General features: G+C 51.2%; 1 protein-coding gene across 1 annotated transcript; it reads right to left on the bottom strand.

The window, feature by feature from the left end:
* Positions 1–4,901: 4,901 nt before the first annotated feature.
* On the bottom strand, positions 4,902–20,606 carry AMZ1 (archaelysin family metallopeptidase 1). The gene is made up of 7 exons (XM_054270946.1): positions 20,565–20,606; positions 12,812–13,145; positions 12,035–12,202; positions 11,051–11,179; positions 10,562–10,725; positions 8,974–9,150; positions 4,902–5,522 (listed from the first exon to the last, which is right to left on the bottom strand). Exons 2-7 carry the CDS (start codon positions 13,113–13,115, stop codon positions 4,953–4,955), a joined length of 1,512 nt encoding a protein of 503 aa, XP_054126921.1. The 5' UTR covers positions 13,116–13,145; positions 20,565–20,606; the 3' UTR covers positions 4,902–4,952.
* Between the last annotated feature and the right edge of the window lie 493 nt (positions 20,607–21,099).

Raw genomic sequence — 21,099 nt, 5'->3', positions numbered from 1 at the left:
CCTATGGGTTTTATCTTTCAACAGAGTTTGAGGTGACTTTTTTATTTATTACATTTTTTTTCTGTGAGAGAGTTGCATTTTAAACAAACAGCAGCATGGGCTGGATGGAAGTGCGACTGCCATTCCTGGTTGGAATTATTCTTCCTGAGTGTGTCCAGGAGCTCAGGCTGGTGGCTCATTAACCTGGGTAAAACTTGGAGCTCCTTCATCTGGGGCGTTCTGGGCTGGGGGATTGGCACTGCTGGGAAGTGGGAGCACAGCTGGACTGCTGATGTATTTTGGGCTCAGCAAGGGAACAGAATTGGGCCTGTAGAGATGGGAGCACCTGTTGGAGATCCCTCAGTGCTGTGTGGGATGTGATAATAAATAGCCATGGGGGCTAATAAATAGCCACTGGCCTTCCCCAAGGCCAGGCCTTGTCTGGGAGCACAGCAGAACCTTTGAGGGTCACCAGTGTCCCTGTCACACAGCACTGCCCTGCTGTGCTGCCAGAACTCTTGGGAATGCCATTAACCTTACTCACATTCCCTCACTTCCAAAGGTCACATCTGGCAGATTTTTGTGGTCAGTTTGATTGTTTCTTGTGTAACCTGTTAGTGCCAAGTGAATTCCACTGCCAGTGCACAACTTGAAACACTTCATGGGGCATTTTTGGTCCTTTCTATCAACAATTGGAAATGCAGCACTTCAGCTGCATCAGGAGTGGCTGCCTCTGTCCCTGGAGCTGGGGGCACTTTCAGATGAGATTTATTGCCAGTGTTCAGCATCTCTGCTGAGCAGCAATTGCAAATTCAGTTTGCTGTAGCAGAAGGTGCCCAGGTGTGATCACTATAACCTGAAAGGCTCTCAGCAGCAGCAGCTCCAGGGGATCTCTTTGGAGCTCTGTGCAGCAGAGTGTCCCTTTTGGGGCCCAGGTGTTGCTGTGGGATGCCCTTCCCTGGCTCAGCTGTGCAGATGCTGCTCCATAAGAGCAGAGCTGCAGCAGTTGGTTCTGCAGGTGGGTTTGTTCAGTGCCAGTGAGTGCTTGTGCCCCAGGGAGAGCCTAAACTCCATAAATTGTCTTGGAATTACCTTCCCAGGAGCAGCACAACTGCCTGCTCACAACCGGAGTATCTCTTCTGCAATTTCAGTAATCCAACACTGAAGATAAAAGGAAAGCATGTCTGTTTCCCCAGGGAGAGGCTGCTCTAAAATGCAAAGTATAGCTTGTGTTTTTGCTCAAGTGTACAAGGTGGAAGGTTTGGGGTGGTTATAGTAATATTAAAGTATTCCTTAGAACTCTTTGAGGAGAGAAATTAAATGAATCCTTGTGGTCTCTAGCTCCAGCCTGGTATCTCATTATCCTTACAGACTGGAAGGATGTTTACTCAGTTACTAATCCCAAATTTCTTGCCACTCTTCCCAGGACTGACTGGCATCTTGGGAAGCTGTGTGGTGTTAAGGCAGGAAGAGTTAATTAGGGTGAGTGCTCAGGGATTTTTACCAAAAGTAGCTTTCCCTTAAAGCCTCAGTTTTGCACAGCAGAAGCAGATTTCAGTGAGAAGTTCCATTTTTAGGGGAGAGGTGGTCACAGCCACTGTTAATTCACAAAGTGATCATGCTAATGAAATGTCTATGGAAGGTGCTGCTTTTTCCTCTCCCCCCTTGCAAGCTGTTGGAGGCAATTGCACCCCTAACTAGTAAAGAGCATGGAGTTTTTATTTGTGCTGGGTTTTCTTCCCTCTGGACAGTGGCTTTGTCTCCCCTCTCCCTTCAGCTCCAGCAAGTCCTTGTTTGCAGAGCAGCAGTGGAATGTTCTGCCTGTTTATTCTTGGGAGAAGATATTTGTCTTTATGAGCTCGTAAAGCTATTAAAAGCCTGGTTTTTACTATGTTCAGCATTAGACTTCAGAAGTTGCTTCAAAACAAGTGTCCTTGAGCTTGGGGCAGAAGGGTGAGGCTGGGCTGCCCTGGTGGGGCAGGGTGCTGCAGGGTGGCCACAGGATGGTGTGGTGTGGGAGATGCTCTGAGCCACAGGAGCCCAGCATGGATCTGTGCTGGGTTTTAGGGGTTGTTACATGGGAACCAGCAGCAGCTGCAGGACGAGGTGCTGGTTCTGCCGGGGCATCTCCTGAAGGTGGCTCAGGCGCAGGATTCATGGTCTGCCTGTCACCACGAGCCAGAGGAGCACCAGCAGTGCCTTCCAGAGCCCTGGGCCATGCCCATGGAGCCTGGGGCAGGCTGCTGGCACTGCGTCCCTCTGTGTCCCTCTGTCCCTGCCCATCTGGGTGCCCCTTTCCTTCCCCTGCCTCTCTTCTGCCAAAGGCTCTCCAGGCTGTGGCTGAGCTGCTGCACAGGGAGCACCCAGGTCTGCCTGCCTCACACACAGAGGAACCGCTCCTGGACCTTCTGTAACCAACCCCAGTCCGGGCTGCTGCACTGCAAGTGATTTCTGCATGTTGGATTTATATATAGAGCACTCTGCTCCTTCTTGCTGATGGTTGATCCACTGCTTGACCTTTTAGAGTGACTCCTAATGATCTCATCTGGATTTCTGTTTCACAGCTTACTCAGCTGCTCATTAGCTGCAAGTTGTGTCCCCACGCCTTTCCAAGTAGAAGGATTTCCCCAGGAACCTGCTGCTTAACATGCAGGAAATCTCGTTTAGGGGCTTACCTTCAGTTTGGCCTACTGCTTATTCCTGTGCCAGCTGTTTTCTGCCCCCCTGCAGCTCTGGTACATGCAGAGAGGAGTAGGAGCTGTGCCTTTGTGCTTTAGTTCTGGTTATAACCTTCATTTTCAGTGTAACTTTGGCCAGTGATTTGTTCCTCTGTGACCCAGCTGCCTCCAGGCCTTTCACTGCTGTGGGCTGGGGCAAAGTGCTGCTCACAGACCCTGCAGGAATTTGCTGCTGTGAAGAGGAGTAATGTCTTCACATGACCAAACCCTGCAGTGGAATATTGCAGGGACTTTCTCCTCCAGCTGCTGAAGAACTTCCAAGTGTTTTCAGCCACTTTCTGCCCCTTGCCTGTGGGCGCTGCTGAGCTGCCCAGGTGAAGCTCTGAGTTTCCATCTCATTTATGTCTTACCTGCAGCACTTGTGGACAAGCTGAGCAGGTAAGTGCTGGTGCTGGCAGTGATGGTGTCAAAAATACCCATTTGCTGTCACAAGAGCTCTCAGCAGGAATTCCTGCTCTCACAGCAGCACTCACATGTGCCAGGTGTCACAAGGAGTCTCCATCTGTGACTTCTGCCAGCCCTTCTGTGCCACCCCACTCCTCTGCTGTCTCTGGAATTTTATGATGGGAAGCTGCCTCTGCTCCCTTGGGCAGGGTTGTCATCCTGAGCCTCTTTCTGGGAAGTTTCTAAAGTTCAGCCCAATAACTCAGCGCAGAATCGAGGAGGAGCAAACAAGGCTGAACAGAGAGTAATCTCTTGCTTAAAATAGCAAATGTGTTCAGGCAACAACTGAGCGAGTTCGGGGGCAGAGCTGGGATTTGTAATTCAAACAGGGTTTGTTTGGAAGGTTTCTGCTGCTGGGAAGAATGCCTTGGATGAGAAGCCTTGGATGAGGAGCCGTCACCTTTGTGGCTGCCAGGAGAGGGCGGCAGCCGCGGCTCTGCTGGAAAATGTTTCCAGGAATTGCCGTCATCAGCCCCGGAGCCAAACTCCCTTTCTCTCCCGGTATGAATCATGCGGATGTGAAACGCTTGTGTTTCCGGAACCCAGCTGAATTTACTGCAAGACCATCTTTGCTACTCACCTGCGTGTGTAAATCTCCGGAGTTCTTCCAGTTGTCCTCTTGTTTCCTGCTGCAGAACCGCCCTGATGGGGTGGGGGCCCCAAAGTGCTCCGGGAAGCCAAAGCTGCTGCTGCCTTCTTGGAGAGAAACATCTCCCCTTTCTCCCAGCTGCTGGTATCTGATCCTACCTGCTGGTATTTTTAGCCAGGAGAGATTTGGAGCTCAGCCACGTTGCCATGAGCTGTGGGAGCGTTATCAGTGCTCAGGGCTGAGGGAGCAGGGATGGAGAGGGGTCAGCCTTCCCCATCGGCCTCTCCAGCTCTGGCTATAAATAGCAGGAGGAGCAGAGAGGAGCAGCGTGCCCTGGCCATGGGAAGGGAGGCTTTGCTCTCTGGGTGCCAGCACAGCACCCAGTCCTGCTCAGTGGGAAGAGGGAAGGGCCAGGGTGGTCACTTCCCAAGGCAGAAAGAGGAACACACGTGTGGTTCCCCTTTTTACATTAGTAATCAATGAGTCTGTGAATGTTTCCAAAGGTTTCCTCTCCTGTGCCAATCCACAGAGGATGTAGGTAGTTCCAGCTCATGCTCCAAGCCTGGCTTTGTTTGAACTGAGGCATCTCAGGAGATCTTTTGAGGGTCTGCCAAGAGACAATTGTCAGGCTAACGCTGCTCTTTGGGGCAGCGCTGCCAGGGATCTTTCTGCTTTACTCTGTGCCCATCTCCTCCATCTCCCCCAGCTCATAATGGGAGTCCATCAGCCTGGATTGTGCTCCTGTGATCAGCACAACCTCCAGATGGTGGGACAGCGAGCAGAGCACTCTGAGTGTTTGAGGGGGAAATCTCATCTGTGCCTGGAACTGACTGCTAAGCAGAGAAGAGCTCTCTGTGTGGGTGAGCTGCCCTGGTTTAATCTGTTTTTATCTGTTTGTTCAGATGGCCCAAGCTCCTGTGTGAGCATGTTCAGCCTTTAGTGGGGACCTGGCTGAGCTCTTCCTGGCCAACTTCAGACCAAGAAAACAAAAGCACCTACGTGGGACTTGAGGTGGGTGTGGACTGGTGGCGCCATTTAGACCAACACAGCAAAAACGCTTGGAGAAGAACTAATCACATCAAAACTGTGTTAGCAATCTCAGAAAACAAAATACCTTTTATTCCTGGGGGGAGTTGCTGTTTCTGGGGTGAGGAAGGCTGGAAGCAGTGAGGTGAGCAAAGCTGGCCCAAGGCAGCCCCAGCCTAGTTGTCCTCCCAGCGCCAGCGATGAGGGGACGATTCCCCTTTGGAAAGTTTTCTGGAACTCAGCTTCCTCCGCAAGGAGGAAAATTTGTCTCCAAGAACTTTGCGTAGCCCCGTGCTGTCCCTAGCAAAGGGCAGGTCCTTCCTGATAGCAGGCAGCTGGCCTGTGAACATTTCCCACTTAGCCAGGGCGTCCACGCTCTTGTCCACTTGAGCCAGCTCCTCCTCAGAGACGTTCCTCTCCAGGGCAGCGATGCACATCTCCAGCCACAGCTCGTAATCCTTGATGCTGTCCGTGGCCTTGGTGTGCCCGGGGGGCCGGGGCTGGCCCTGCCCCTCCTGCAGGGAGCTGGGCTGCTCGTCCTGCTCCAGCTCTGGCCCCAGGGACAGGCCCTGGCTGCAGGTGTCGGGGGTCAGCGGCTCGGACAGGGAGGTCACGGCCTCGGAGTCGTTCTCGCAGCACATCCCGGAGTCGGAGCTGAACGGGAGCATGTCCTCGGAGGCTGAGAGCTCTGCTGACTCCTGCCTTGGCCACGTGGACAGCACGGTCTGTGTCCAGGCATACAGCTTCTGTGGTGAGAGGAGAAAGGTTTCATTGTGGAGGATGAGAGATGCAGTTACACCTTCCCTGTGTTTACCAGGTAAACCTGTTTATCTGGGGTGGCTCAGCTGCTGCTGCCACGATCCTTTCTGCCAGACAATGGGGTCAGACAACTCCTGGTGACCCTACAAAGCAGGAGCTTTCTCTTGTCCCATTTACTTGGACTGAGGCAGAGCTGCCTCCAGTCAGATGTGGACTTTATCTGCCCTGTTATTGAAGGTGGTCGGAGAAAGCTGCACCAGATCACTCCCTGCTGTGTGAATGTGGTCTCTAGGAAAGGCAAACCAACGCCTCTCCAGAGGAAACTGTGTCATTATAGAAACTCCTCAGATAGTGGTGAAGAATTGTGTTTCATCAGGTTGTTAATGCCTCTGGTAACTTGTGTTTTATTCCCAAGAATAGCTCTTCCCCTCCTGAGCTGAAATGAACAAGTGGGAAGACTGATTCTAGGAAAGAATTAATGAAATGAAAATGTCTGAGACAATTTCCTTTTTAAATATTAAATGCCACAATGAGGCATATAACAGGTTGCTCCTGGCACATTTGTTCCTTATGCTTTAGGGAATGAACCACAGTACTCCAGTCATCCTGGCTAATAGGTGGTCTTATCTGCCTTGCTGCCAGTGTTGAGGTTTTTTCTGTGTGTTTTTCAGTTTCTCACACTTCTGTGGCCTATTTCTTCTCCTTTCCTTTCTGTAGCTCCCAAAGATCCATCTGCAGAGCCCCCATTTGCTCAGCAGTGACAGGATTAGCCTGGGCTGTCCCCACGGTGTGCCAGGCATGGAGCTGGATCCGTCCCTGCTCAGCTCAGGGGAGCTGCAGTGTTTGAGGAGCAGGCAGGAGATTCCCAGCCCTGTGCAGCTCCCTTCCCTCACAGCCCCCCACTGCTCCCCCCTCCTCTATTGCTGTCTCTTCAGGCAAGTGACAGAAAGGATAAAGAGCTCAAATTGAGTGGGTGGGAGAAATCAGCCCTGCTTCTCATTTCAGTCTGAGCATGGAGCCTCGGGGAAGAATTCTGTACAGGAATAAAATGGACTCTTTCAGCTTAGCTAATCCACCCTGCCCCCTCCCTCTGGGGCAAGAAAAATTGAAAAGGGACAACTTTTCTCCTGCCTGGTCCCACCTCCAGTGGGCCTTCCCTCCCTCTGGGCTTATCCAACAAAGGCAGTGCCAGAAGCTGCAGAGGGAGCTGGGCTAGTGAAGGGGACAGCAAAGCTACTGGAAAGCTGCAAGCAGCCCATGATTTTGTAATGGCTCTACATTCCCAAGAATAGTGAGTTTGGGAAGGAATCCCAATTGCTACTTAGCCCAATTCCCAGGAAAAAAAAAAGGCTGTGGAGATGTGGATTTCCCAGCAGTACATTTGGGCTGTCCAAGGCAAAAAAAAAGGGGATAATCTAGTCAGGATCACTGCCTGAATTCCCAGAATCTCTTCAATCTCTCTCATCCTTTGGGTGGTTTTTTCATTTGAACTTTGGGCGGGTTTGAAGGGCTGCAGCCTCTTATGTTCTCCTGTTTGACCAGGAAGGGATGAGCTCTGTGTGGGTTTTGTTTACCTGCAGGCAAGAGCAGCTGAAGTGGATGTCCACCCCGAGGATGTCACTGAGACCTGCTGTCTGTGTGTGTGTGGCCACTGCAAACTCATCCAGCCACCATGTGAGGACAGCCTGGGATGCTGCACAAGCAGCAGGTGGAAATGTTGATTGTGGTGGGGAAACACCAGGATAATTAACTGGCTTTCAGTTTTCAAGATGACTCATGCTGGAATAATCAGCTGGGATAAAAAATGGAGTGTGGTTCTGAGTACAACTCAGATAAATAAGTTGAGGAGCTCTTTCTGCTGCATAAGGACTGGTTTCCTGCCCCAAACTGTGTCTCAGTTGCAGATTTGAGCAGTGTTACCTGCTGCTGCTGAGGCACAGCTTGGTTCTGGCATTTCCTATGGTTTTTAGGAGTGTCTGAAGCTGTTTTGTGGCAGGTGGGGATCTGTGATTGTTTCCAAGAGGAAATGTGACTTCAGACTTACACTTAATGTGCTTGGCAAGTTAACTTTGCTCTCTGTTATTGTCTCCAAATGCTTTCTGCCCTCTTCTGTCCTGTTCCTTAACTAATTCATCTCTGGCATTTATGTCTCCTCTCAACACTATGGCAAAGCCTCTTACAGAGATTATCACAGCTGTCCTACACCAGCTTATGCTGTATCTTGTTGAGCTTTGCCTTCTCAAGGAAGCAGATGTGACATTTGGCAAGTGCATCATTCCTTAAGGTTTGTGTTCAGAGGATGCTGAGCCAATTACAGTATTTGCTGCAGGTGTAAAGGCAAAAATATTTCTAGAAAAGATGAATGCAGGTGGCCATTCTCTTCAAGAAAGCACTGGCTGGATGCTGACAGGCTGGGTGTTTAAATAAAGCAGAATTTATTTGCTTTATTTAAGCAGAATCTTCTGGTAGTCTGGGCAATTTAGACACTTCTCAGACAGAAGTAGAGACCAAAGAGCCACAAAGTCAGAGAAGGGTCTGGCAGCAGCACAGATAAGTTGGAAAACCATAAGAAGTGTGTGTTTCCCTACAGTCTTTGCCATGCTTCTGTGTATCTGATTCCATGCTGAATGAAACCAGAGGCATCTCCTTTCTCATTCTGCTCGTATCTTGTTACAAATATAACCCACAGACTTTAAGATAGGCAGCGAGGAAAATCCTGCCTCTGAGCATGATGTGTGTCAGACAGGAATCACAGCCAGGGAGAAGATGGGTGCTGAGTGAGAATGGGGACATTATTTCTATTCCACCAACCATTTGGCTACTGAATCCTGCTTTTTGGACAGCAGAGGTTGAAAGCCCTTTCAAGAGTTAAGGGTGTGTTAGCATTGTTCCTGATCTGTCTAAATGTGGTGTTAGCAGTGATGTGGGTGAGAAAAGATGAGTTTGGGACCCTCCACATACTGGGAGTAATAATTTGGGATCCTTTCTCATAAATTTAAACAGAGGAATTGCAGCAAAGTACACACATGATGTTTCCTCCCTGTTCCCAGCAGCCCCAGAGAGGCAGAAATCCAGGGTGGCACAGGAATCCCTGTGGGAATAGCTGTGGGAATCCCTGCACTCACTGCTGCTCCTGCTTGCAGTCTGCCTGCCCTTCCCACCTGGTTTTTGGGAGTAGGAAAGTGTGGTTGGACTGTGGCAGTGTCCCCTGGGAAGAGCTAAAATCCCTAGAAGTGTGCAGAGTGCTCTGTTGGTCAGAGCCTGCGTAGGACACCCCAATGTTCAGGTGTGAGGAGGTGCCTCAGCTCCTTGCACTGAGATCTCCTGAGATCTCTGCCTTCAGCAGGCTGCTGCAGCACCCCCAGTGCTGGGGTTTGGGCTGAGCCAGCCTGGCCCTGCCCTGGCCCTGCTCCAGGAGGCTCCGGGCGTGGGGCTCACCCGGTAGCGCTCGATGAGTTTGAAGCCCACGACGTGCTGCAGCTTGCGCAGGCAGATGGGGCAGGGCTCCAGCGGCCGCAGCAGCGCCTCCTCCAGGCTCAGGGCTCCCTGCATGATGCACTGCAGCCAGCGGCACGTCCCCAGCCCCATCAGGTGGCAGATCTCATGGCAGGTCACCTGGCCGGGAAGCAAAGATCACAGCACTGCATGGTCATTCCTGTTTCTGCTGCCCCCTCCTCTTCCTCCTCTGCTGCTCCACTTTCCTGCTCCCCTGCAGTCTGACCAAGCTCCTGCTCAGCAATGGCACTCCCCAGCCCAGGCTTGACCAAGGTGACAGGAGAACCTGCTGCCTCTTCCCAGCTCCATGTTTGTGTTGTGGAGAAGGAGGTGTGGGTGAGGCAGATGTGGGGAGCCCTGTAGGCAGAATGTTTGGTGCTGCTGCTGCTCTTCCCCAAAGACAATGTGGTGGTTTTTGTTGTTTTAGGGGTTTTTTAAAGAGGAAAACCAGTCCCACTGAGGCCTGAAAAGAGCAGCACAGGCTGTGTGAGAAATGTGCAAGAAGCTGTTGGCAATAACAGATCTGAGTCCTTCCAGAACAGACTCCATTAACATTTGTGCCAAAGCAGAAAACTGAGCTGGAGTCAGCTGGCCAAGCATGACTGCCTTGGGAATTGGCAACTGTGGAAAGGCTGAGGATGGAGGACTCCTCTCCTCCTCCCATTGCCACCTAATAGAATTTAAAATTATTACAGGAAGAGGCCTCAAACTAGAAAACCCTGAGCAAACACCAGGGGAGCAAAGGGAAGTGGCTTTGAAGGTGCTGGTGTGACTGCTCTGTGTGGGCCAGCTTTGGGAGGAGCACTGGGGGCAGAGCTGGAATATGGCAGATGTTGGTGTGAGGGAGGACAGCACTCATGAAGAGATGTGTTGGAGGTGAGGGGGGTTTAAGGGCTCTGCATTTATATAGATGACTTGGCTGAGATATTATTCTCTATTCTTCTTCTCCATCCATGCAACAAGGATGGCACAGGGACTTCTCCCCTCACAGATGTCAGTGTCTGAGGAGGACAGAGTCACCCTTTGCAGCCATCCCTTAGTTACACACAGCTCCACCAGATATTCTGATTATCCTCCAAATGCTGTATCAGCCCTGCTGTGCTTGACAAGAAAAATACTCAGGATTACCCAAGCATGAGCCTGGGAGCTGGGCAGGGCTGTTTCAGTCCTGCTCCATGACACAGTCTGGTTTAGTGGAAGGTGTCCCTGCCCATGTTAGGGGTTTGGGACAAGATGGTCTTTAAGGTTCCTTCCAACCCAAACCATTCTGTGATTCTGAGGCAAATCCTGTAGCCTCCCCATAACTGATGTTGTCACTTGCTCCAGTGGTGAGGGGAGGAGGAGCTGTCCATGCAGTGCACTAAAATGGAAGCTCTTTATATCTAAATTCAGTGTGGGCTTAGCTGTGGCTGCCTGTGCTTCTGGGAGCAGTCTCATGGCTGCTTCACTGGGCTGAGGTGTTTTATGCCCTGGCCTGCAATATTTAACCCTACCCAGGAAAAAACGGGGTGCAGGAGGTTGCTGGTCCTACCTTACAGCACTGCACCATCTCCTGGGCACTGAACTGCAGGGTCCTCTCTCTGCCCTCCTTGCTGACTTCACACAGCTCTTCCTTCTGCGTGGGTGGGTTCAGGCTGCTGCAACCAGCCTGGGGGAAATCCCCAGAAAACCTGGCAAAGCTGCAGACTCCCACTTCTGTGAAGAGAGAGGAGTAAAGTCAGGCATCTGCTCTTTTACAGCTGTCTCTCACCTTAGGCAGCATGAAAATACAGCTGTGGGAGCACAGTCCAGCTGGGCACACAGGGTGTGGTGAGACCCACTCCCCAAAAGGTTGGTATCACCTCTGCCTGGATCAGGAGCCCTGATCCCCCTAATTTCACACTGGGGGAAAGTTCCTCTTGCCAGGGAACAGCTAGTTAAGGATAAGATTGGGCAATTCCAGTCTCACAGGGAAGGGCTTTTTGGAACAGTGCTGCCTTATTCACACACTGTGCTGGATCACCATGGGACACCAGCCCACCTTGTCCTGGCAGGAATTTGCTGAATGTGAAGCTCCAGGTTTCACATGGGTAAAGGTCCAGCAGGGTAAGTCCCAGGACACACAGGGCATCCATGGGCTTGTTGTTCTTCAGGAAATTCAGGATCCCATCTGCACAAAAACAAGAGAGATGTTCATTTAAATGAGGAATCCCTGGAAGGCACAGAGCCAGAATTTCTGCTGCTGATGGGGAGGAGAATGTAATCCAAGCCCACAGGCAGGCAGAGCTGCTGGATTCATCATCTCAGGTGCAGAACCATGGCTGTGTAGCCCATCTCTCAAATCAGAGAAGACTTGAATTTGGAAGTGGTGCTGGGCACAGAGTCAAAACAAGGCAGAGATGCTGATGAATTCAGTACTAACCCATGGAAATGAGCACCTAGGAGCAGAATTTCCCTACAGGCAGTTCAGAACTGAGCTGGAACAGCCCCAGGGCTGCAGTGCTGGGTCTGCGCTGAGCATGTGCTGCCCATGGTACCTGCAAACATCTCGTTCCAGGTGGATGTTTGTGCAGTGCAAGTTGGGCAGCTGGCAAACCCAGTTCCCTGGGGAACTTGTGACACATGAACCCAAATTTCCTATCATGAAAGGCCTGTGAGTTCTCCCCCTGCACCACCCAGGCCAGTAATTTACTTTGGCTCTGGACAGGGGATGGGAGAACTCAGACTGCACCAAATCAACAGAGCCTTCCCGCAGAGCTGATCAGATCCAGAGCTGGACCTAAACATAATAGCACTGAAAAATACAAACAGCAGAGGAAAATATGATGCAAGTCACTTTGTTTTTTATTCCTGTTTCCAGCCTCTGGCCTTTCCATGGGAACAGGATTTCTGCCTTTTCACTCCCTTCCTCATCCCCTCCCAGCACAGGCAATGAAGGCTGTGTCAGGCATTTCCTAGGGCAGAGCTGGTGCCCGTGTGCCAGGCTGGTGTCTCTGTGGGCTCCCTGCTGCTGCTCCTGGCTCACCTGCGTGGAGCTGCACCCTGTCCGAGTCCCGGCTGTGGCGGAAGCAGCAGTGGATGGAGGAGACTGGGATGGAGGGAAGGCACTTCACACGCAGGCCCAGGAAGAAAGACTCCACACAGCTCTGCAGGGAATCCAGCAGCGAGAGCCCAGCGGGGCCTTCGATTAAATCTGAGGGGAGAAGCTCTCTGTCAGTGCCTCACAGCCAGGGTGAGCTTTAGGCTCTGATGGGGTTTTGTGGCACTGGCCACAGCAACTGGGCAGGCTGGTTCATTCTGGAGCTCATTGCTTACTCTGGGATGTGGTGGACACCTCTGGGTGGTTATGGATATAGAGGAGGAGAGGGAGCTCTTTCTGAGAGGTTGCACAAGGCATTAGTATGCTCTCATTAGCAGAGCAGATGTGCTCGAAGGTTGTCTCCTGTTTAAGTTGTGCAGAATGATTAACGTGGGAACGGGTGGCTGTGTTTAATGAACCATCAGAGACAGACCTCCAGAAATGCTGGTTTTTCCAGCATTGTTTCATACTTTGATGTACATACATGCATAAATTCATAGTGAGCCTCACCCAGGGGCACACATACCATTTATATGGCAGGTCTACCACCATGGCTTGTGACTCTGGACTGGGGGCATGTCAGAGCCTTGCCTGTTACACTTGTCTTTGCTCTGGCCATTGCATTTGCAGGTGAATCCATAGAGGACGGTGTTAGCAGCACTCAACACCCCCCACCACCCTCCTGTGCCTTTCCAGGCAGCCCAGTGACGATCCCCCCATTACCTATAGGCTGCAGGTAAATGTGCTTTCGACAGAAGTTCTGCTTCCTCCTCAGCATGGCGTGGTAGAAGGTCTCGAAGTCCTCGGGGGCATCGGGGTGGCTGAGCAGCCAGTCGAAGGCCGTGCGGATGAGCAGCGTGCAGAACAGCGTGCGCTGGGGGTTGTAGGCCTCGGACAAGAACAGCTTCTCAGCCCTGGAGAAGGCCTTGGCATACAGCTCCTGCAGCGCGGGGTCCGTGGAGATGAGCGCGTCCTTCAGAGCGCGGGGCCCGAAGCTGAACTCCTGCGCGTGTTTGCACTGCAGCATCGCGCGTTTGCACGGCGGCGGCGGCACGGCCTGAGGGAGGGGACACGGCATCAGTGCCCGGCCTTGCCAAGGACAGGAAAGCTCCTCATGTGTGGGGGACACAGCCATCAGCGCCCGGTCTCACCAGGGATGGGAAAACTCCTCATGCTCAGTGGACACGACCATCAGCGCCCGGCCTTGCCAGGGATGGGGAACCTCCTCACATTTGAGGGACACGGCCATCAGTGCCCGGCCTCACCCGGGTCAGGAAAGCTCCTCATGCTTGGGGGACATGGCCATCAGCGCCCAGACTCACCACAGATGGGACATGGCCATCAGCGCCCAGACTCACCAGGGATGAGGAACCTCCTCACACTTGGCCCTCACAGTGGCGTGCCCATATCCTGGCTGTAGGGTGTAGTGGTATTCTGTAAACAGTGCAGGCTGTGCTCCAGGCCCCACGCTTCATATGGGAGAGGCTGTTATGGGTTCTCCACATCCCTGTGGGTGTCACTGGCTCAGGGACCATGTGCCAGGACATGGTGCTCAAGAATGTACAGCCCCAAAATGTTACTGGGCATCCACAGTAAATCAGATGGCTTGACTCATTTGGAGGTTTTTTGGTGCTGTATCCTGAAACCCCAATAAGATGGGAAATACCTCTGAATGTTGTGCAACTGGTTGCACTGGACATTGTAGGCTGTGGTGCTATTTGCTTGGGATAAACCACACTCCTTGGAACAGGTCCATGTCAGGAACAAAGAGGTTGATATTGGTCTTTATCTGTCAATCAGAAGCCTAAACTTCTGCTTTATCTGACACCAGTGAAAGCAGCTGTTCTCTGGTGACAATTTCCTCTAACACCTTTTAATCCTAGCTGTTATCCCAGGGCATCTTTGGCTCCCAGAGCTGTTGTCAGGCTGCAGGATTTGGGAACATTTGCCCAGCCAAGGTGGGACTTGCTGTGCGAGGCTGGTGGTGCCTCTCTAGCAGGACACGCTCGGGCCCATTGCCATCATGTCCTTTCATGAACAGCTTCATGTCACACTGTGTTAGCATCAGCAACGCTGGGGATGATGTCAAGTGGTAAATAAAGAGCAAAAGAAAGCCTGCAGCACAAAGAAACTAATTTGGAGCTTCCTGGAAATATCCTCTCCAGGGTCCTGTCCAAGGCCAGCGTTCCCCAAAGCTGCAGAATTCCTGTTCCCGTTCCCATTCCTTTTCCTATTTCTAGCACCTATTTACCACTGCAGTTTATGCACTTGGGGAGGTGCCAGTGAACACCTTGGGGAGAGGGAAGAAAAAGAGGAAACAAAGCACAACCCCCATGACTAATCCATGTCTGAATTTTTCCTTTTTGTAAGGAGACCATGCCAAGCAGAACTGGAGCATTTTGGAGCAGTACTTTGGGCTTTTTGCCTACCACAGGTAAGTGCTCCACTGTTCACAGCAGAATGGGAAATTTGGGGGATATGTGCACAAAAGCCCAGGGTTTCCAGGAATAAGTGTTACCTTCTTCTAGGCAAGTTCATAGTAACTTAAAAGGAGCCAGAAAAGCTTTCTGGGTGGACACCAAATGCATCAGCTGCCGACCATCACTGCCCTAGCAGCAGCATTCAACCACAGAAAAAAAAAAAAAAAAGAGAGATTAAATATTTTAAGGAGGAACTGGTTCAGTATATAACTTAAGTAGGTCTTTAGCCTAGTTCTGCTAGGTGAGTGGCATTCAGTGGCCCCTGAGGACAGCAATATGATTAAGAAAATTCAATATTTAAAAAAAGTAGTACCAACAGTAGAGCCAAAGCCTCTCCTCAGTTATGCAGAGGTGGTTTGCACTGTGAGAGGAAAGTGGCAGCCCATTAAAATTAACACTGCATTCCTTCTCATCTAACCCTTGGGAAGAGCTGTGTGTGTATTGGTAGTCCTTAAAAGGGCTCATTTAGTGTGATCTTTTCTGTCTCTAAGGGTGTGTAGCTTGGAGAGGGAGTGGAAAAGCAGTTTTCTTTCATTTTTGCAAGCTTTGTATTTCACTTGCATTAAAGGCTGACAGCAGGTGGCATGGGGGGACCTGAAGTGGTACAAGGTTCCTAATCCAGTGAAAGTCTAGAAAAAAATCTGTGATATTTTCTCAGCTCTTCTTATTGCCCAAAATTGTCCAAATTGCTCCAGCAGTTTTTGCTCCAACAGGGAGCACGAACAGTTTGTGTGAGGTTTCCCTGCACTTGGTGGCCCAAATCTCTACACTTCTGACTTCCTTCCAGATTTGGGAGCACAAAGTGAGAGTCTGACCCCAGCAGGTCATCAGGAGTTCTGCCTTGGATTAGGGTGAAGATTGGCATTTTCCTAATGGACAAGATTTCACTTGTTCTGCACAGCCTTTAAATACAAGCATCCTTTTCCTGGTGATTGTAGAACTTCCACTGGGAGCTCTTAGCAATTTTCAGCTCCCTGAGGATGTGATGCTGCTGCCTGCCCAGTGCAAGTCAAGAAAGAGAATTTGCACTTGGTCCAGGTCGAGACTGATCGTGTTAAAGGATTTAAATTTCAAAGTTTCTGGAAGCATGAGCTGCTTTCATTAATGTTTTGGGCAACAACTGGGGTGTTGGTCTGGGGAGAAGGAGCTGGTCAGAAAATGAATGGATTTTTCTCAGCTAAATGGGAAGCAGCAAAGAGTGGATGTATGTGACAGCAAATACAATGAGTGCACAGTCTTGTAGTCAGTGTTCCCCTCAGGGTCCCTTGTGGAGTGTAGTGTGAGCCCAAAGCTATGGGATATACATTGTTCCCCTAGACTTCCTAAAAGGGGACATTCACCCAGCTCCAGACATTCCCAGCTGTGTCCATGGGTGTTTTGTGATGCTCTTCATGCCCAAGGGTGCCCATGATGACGCTGTAGTGGTTCAAAAGCTCAGGCACAGGGAGGCATTTGCAGGAATTCAGTCTGGAATTGCATGTGCCTCCTTCTCCTGGAGAGTCTGGCTTTGCTTCCAACAGAACAGCACAACCCATTACACTCCCCAAATCCAAGACAATTACTTCTCTTTAGTAAGCGTTTCTAAAATACTTCATTAATGCTTCAGAAAAATTTTATAGACCAACTTTAGTGGTTGAAAAAAGAAGCTCTTTTACCACATTAGCCATAGTAGATGTTATTTGTCTTGGTCTAATATATGGATATGGTGTTTAATTTAACTGGAGCAGAGCTACAGGGCTTTATAATTTTAGTTCTTGTGCTGAAGGTGCCTGGTGTAACTCCCTGAGGCTCAGGAGGGAATGGCACTTGGGCTTGGATGGTTTCTTTCCCAACTCAGTTTTTAGGATGACAAGGTGGGGATGAAGAAGTGGAAGCACCAATTCATTCTTCTGCCCTTCAGGTATTTCAGAAGATGTTCTGCCTTTAAAGAAGCTGATTTGGCCCCTTGTTAAATGACAAGCTGTGGGACCTGACCAGCAAGTCCTGGGGAGGAGAAAGTAACTCCTTTTGTTTAAAAGGCCAGTAATTTGTAGTTGTACTTAGGAAAATGCTTTAAGCAAAATAATAATCTAGAGATCTGCTGCAAGTGGAGACACTCCCCACATCCACTCCTGTGCTGGTTTTTACTTTACTATGAGGAAAACATTCTGTTCTCAGTACACATTTTGTTGCTCCATCTCACAGCCATTTGCTAACGTTGTAATTTTTCCTAAACCAGGAGTAACTGTGTTGGACCACATGAGATCCATGAAGGTTGGACCTGATGATCTTGGAGGTCTCTGTGATATGAAGGAGCAACCAATGTCCCTGTGTGCAGGATGGAACATGTGCAGGATCCAAGGGCAGGGAAGGAGCCTTGCTGGGAATCTCATCCAGCCCCTGGAGATTTTCCTCTTTTTCTCTGTTATTTGCATATTTCATACCATCCATCATCACCTCCACTCAGTGCAGAGGAGACACAGAGAACCCAAAGGTTTTGGCACTTGGCTCCTTGTCTTTTCCTGCCTGTTCTTTTCCAGCCTTCCCCAAGGATTATATTGTAGGACCCCAGTTGTGGCCTTTCTGCTCGTGGTGCTCCACAAGGCAGGAGCTCCAGCACACTCCCTGAGGCTTTCAGCACCACCCCGAGGTTTCAGACCAAATTGGGCACATTACACAAATCTCTTTACTATGGAATCTGACAGATTGTGTTTTCATGGTGAGTGTTTTCACAAGAAACACCCCAAAATTCAGGCTCAGCACGTGACACCTGAGCAGTCTGTACACTCCCTTTCCCACAGTAACCTGTTAATGTGCTTCATGTGCAATTCAGGTTACTCATAAGTAATTCTCTCTGCAAATCAGACACATATAAATTATTCTCTGTAATTGAAAATTACCTATGAATTATTCTGTTTGTAATTCATAGATGTGTCATTTATTCTCTAATATATTGACATTGCTTTCTTGGATAGATATGCCTGGGGCTGACAGTAACAGGATGATTTCCAAAGGCCAGGGCAATATCATACAGTGTGAGCTCAGTTGGGATATTCTGACAAGACAGGGATGGTCTTGTGTGAAGAAATTCCATGTCCAGGTCCAGAAAGGGCACTTAGTGCATTATGAAGTTATTTGGTCTCATATAGAATTTGACCCTAACATTGCAAAGATTGTATAATTTTTAAGGTCTTTCTAAAGTTATTTATTTTATAAGCTAACTTGTAATTTTTAGTTCTGACTCTCCCATAGGCACTGCAGATGCACAGAAGGAGATTCCCTCTGTTCCCTTCCCCTCTCGTCTCTTGTGAAGTAATTGGAGGCAAACTGACTTTACCTGGCTCTTTGTGTGTCAGAGGGACATTAGCAGGGTCTCTTAACACTGATTAATTACCTTTGGTAGGTGCTGTACTGTAAACAAGCAGTGATAGTGCAGAAAATTCATCGCCAGTCAACAGAAATGGAAAGCCCAGAGCAAACATAACAAGGGATAACTAATTATCAACACATGCTCCAGTTCCTTAATAGCTCTTTCCCTGAGATTTGCACTTGGTGTCTGCTACTGCTGCTCCAGGATCAGCCTCTCCTTTTCAGAGCTTCCCAGTATTGCACCCATGACAGCCAGAAAGCAATTTTCTCAATTTATTTGTTTACATGTATAGAAAGAGATTTTTCTTGACTGAGAAGCTCTGCTCCTAATAAAATTCTCACTGGTCCAGCTCCTTCCTCACGGAGCTCAACACAGAGCCAGGCTTTGCCTGCCGAGTAGGCTCAGCTCCTGGGGTCACACCAAATCTCTTTGGCCAGGCTCAGACCTGGTTTTGAGATACTCAGCAGTTTTCAGAACCAATCCCCTCTGCTCATAGAGAAAATCCACTCTGGACCTGCTCAGCCCTCTGCTTGCACCCCCATGGAGCTCTGGCATCCTCTGTCCAGCTGGAATTAAGTGGCCACAGAGCACTGAGTCAGATCTGTGAGTGTTCCAGCCCAGAAACTCAGATAAAGCCTTCTGGCCTCACGTAGTGCCAGATCCCAATAATATTTGTGTGTAATGTCTCTAGAATATGTCTGTGGCTCAGAAACAGATGGTCTTGGGAAGAGTCATTCCTAGTGCTGTGGAAAGCTTCAGGGATTCACACGTGCATTTACCAGGAGGAGAAGCTGCCTGTCCTATTGGAGCTGTGATTGATGTGTTTCTGCTGCAAGACTCAGCCCTGGAAGTTTGTCCTCCCAGGAATCTGCCTCATTAATTAACCTGGACTGCTGGACAAGTTAGATGGACAACTCCACAATATGCAAAAAAGGTTTGCAAGGTGAAAGACAAGATTTGTAAAGGTCATTAAATACCTAAGATGGAAGCAGATGCTTCCTTTTGTCCTTATTTAAATATTCTTATTTAAGTGTTCTTAAGTATTTAAGAACACATACACGTCCACTTTGCCTTTGATTTTGTTTTATGTTAAAGCCTGCTCTCTCAGTGTGCTGTGCTTCATTTTAATACGTCCTGAGGACATACATTATCCCTCGGTTCAGCCTTCTCTTCCACAGGTTTTATTTATTCTATGCTCGTACAAAGCACTACCCTATTTTTCAGTGCCTGCCATTTGAGGCTTTCCAAGTGTCACACAAACATTCATGAACTTCTCTGTGCTGGCCTGCAGAAAGTAAGCTGGCAGTACGTGCCTTTCCCCCTCATCACCCATTTATTCACCATTTTCAGAGTTTTCTCTGTTCATTTTAGTCTGGTTCAAGTGCCTGTGCTGCTTCTCCCATGCACATATGTGATGAAGGGCTGGCTGTGTTCTCCTTCCCTGCCTCTGACATGAAACAATCCTCCACAATCCATGTCTGCGTGCCGTGCACTCGCTAACCAGAGATCCAAAAGCACGGAGCAGCATCTATCAGAGCTGCACGACAAATGTAGCACTGCAGAGATAGCCGAGCTCTAATCACTCAGCTCCAGGCACTTTGCTCTTCATCATACTTGTCTAGACAGACTAAATGGTCTCTGCGAGACAGCCCCGGTGTCAGCCAGGGAAGCGGCTGCGTTTTCCATACGGATGAACTCCCGAACAGGTACGGCCAAGGGTGGGTATTCCCTGGAGCACGGGCGGAGTGAAAGAGCCTCATCCCGCGGTGAAAAGGTAAAAAGGCTCGGGGATTCGGTGCATCCTCCTCCCAGCACAGCCAGAGCTTTTTAAGCGGTGCCGCCAGGTCGGGGATGTTTGTGGGCATTTCACAGCCCAGGGGAAGGAAGGGGCTCCGAGGTGTTATTACAGCCAGCATGGCTGGGGGGGACAACCACAGAGCCCAGAGCCACGGTAGGGGCCGGCTGTAGCTGATGAGCAGCCAGCGCTGATCAGGGTTACTGCGTGCGAGGCATGTTCTGGAAGGGCTGCAGGAGCAGGAGCTGCTCCTGGGACACCTGAACAGCCCCGGCCCTGCAGGTGTGGAAAAGGGGCTGTGGATGCTGGTTCCCTGTGCGGAAATCACACGGGTGGGTGTGCAGGGAGGGAACGAGTCCCCCAGCACTCTGGGACGATGCACCAAGCACGAACACCAAGCTCAGCCCGGACACCGCAAACCCCCGGAGGGTGCACCGAGAGTGCCCGGGCAGGACCCCTGGAGCCCTGGGGATGATGCCCGCAGCGCAGTCCCTGATCCCCGGCGGGAGATGCCCCGAGCGCGGTCACCAGCCCCGGGAGGGGGATGCCCTAAAGCGTGACCCGCCGCCGCCGGGGGAGGATGCCCCGAGCACGGCCACCATGGCCCGCGGAGCGATGCTGTAGCCAGAAAGCGCTGCCCGTCCCCCGGGAGATGCCCCGAGCGTGGCCGCCCTCACCCGCGGAGCGGTGCCCGTCACCCCGGGGCGGTGCCCGTCACCCACCTGGGGTCCCGCCGGACTCCGGGGCCGCCCGGACCCCCCCTCCCGCCTGGCCGTGCCCTCCCCCGATGAGGCGACCCCGCGACCCTCCCGATGTGCCCGGGGGGACAGGACAGGACGGGACAGCACTCACCGCCCGCCGGGCTGGGACTGCGGAGGCCGGAGGAGCGGCAGGGCCGGGGCACCCGGCTCGGGGCTGGCGAGGCGGAGCGGAGCCCGGCAGCGGCGGCGGCGGCAGGAGGAGCAGCAGCAGCAGCAGGAGGAGGAGGAGGAGGAGGAGGAAGAAAAGGGGGAGCAAAGGGGGGCTCGGCCCCGCCGCCGGGAGCCCGCGGGATTCGCCGAGCGGCCGCGCAGAGCCGCCTCCTGCCGCGCCAGGGGCAACCGCCGGGGGGCGCCCGCGGGCAGCGGCCGGGACAGAGACACTGGGCCAGGGACGGGACACGGGGACAGACACAGGGGGACGGAGATAGGACACGGGGTGCGAGAGGGATACGGGAATAGAGACAGGACAGGGGGACAGGGACAGGGACAAGGGTGCGGGGACACGACACGGGGTGCAGGAGGGATACCGGGTCCGGGAGGGAACACGGGTTGAAGGCACAGGACTTGGGGTGCGGAAAGGGCACGGGGTGCGCGGAGCAGATGGAGACCGGGAGCAGGACACGGGG

Source organism: Melozone crissalis, unplaced genomic scaffold, assembly GCF_028551555.1.
Source record: "Melozone crissalis strain CALT ecotype California unplaced genomic scaffold, PUWL_Pcris_2 ptg000012l_1, whole genome shotgun sequence".
Classification (NCBI taxonomy): Eukaryota; Metazoa; Chordata; class Aves; order Passeriformes; family Passerellidae; genus Melozone; species Melozone crissalis.
The sequence above is the reverse complement of the archived record's forward strand: the minus strand, read 5'-3'. Positions and strand labels throughout refer to the sequence as shown.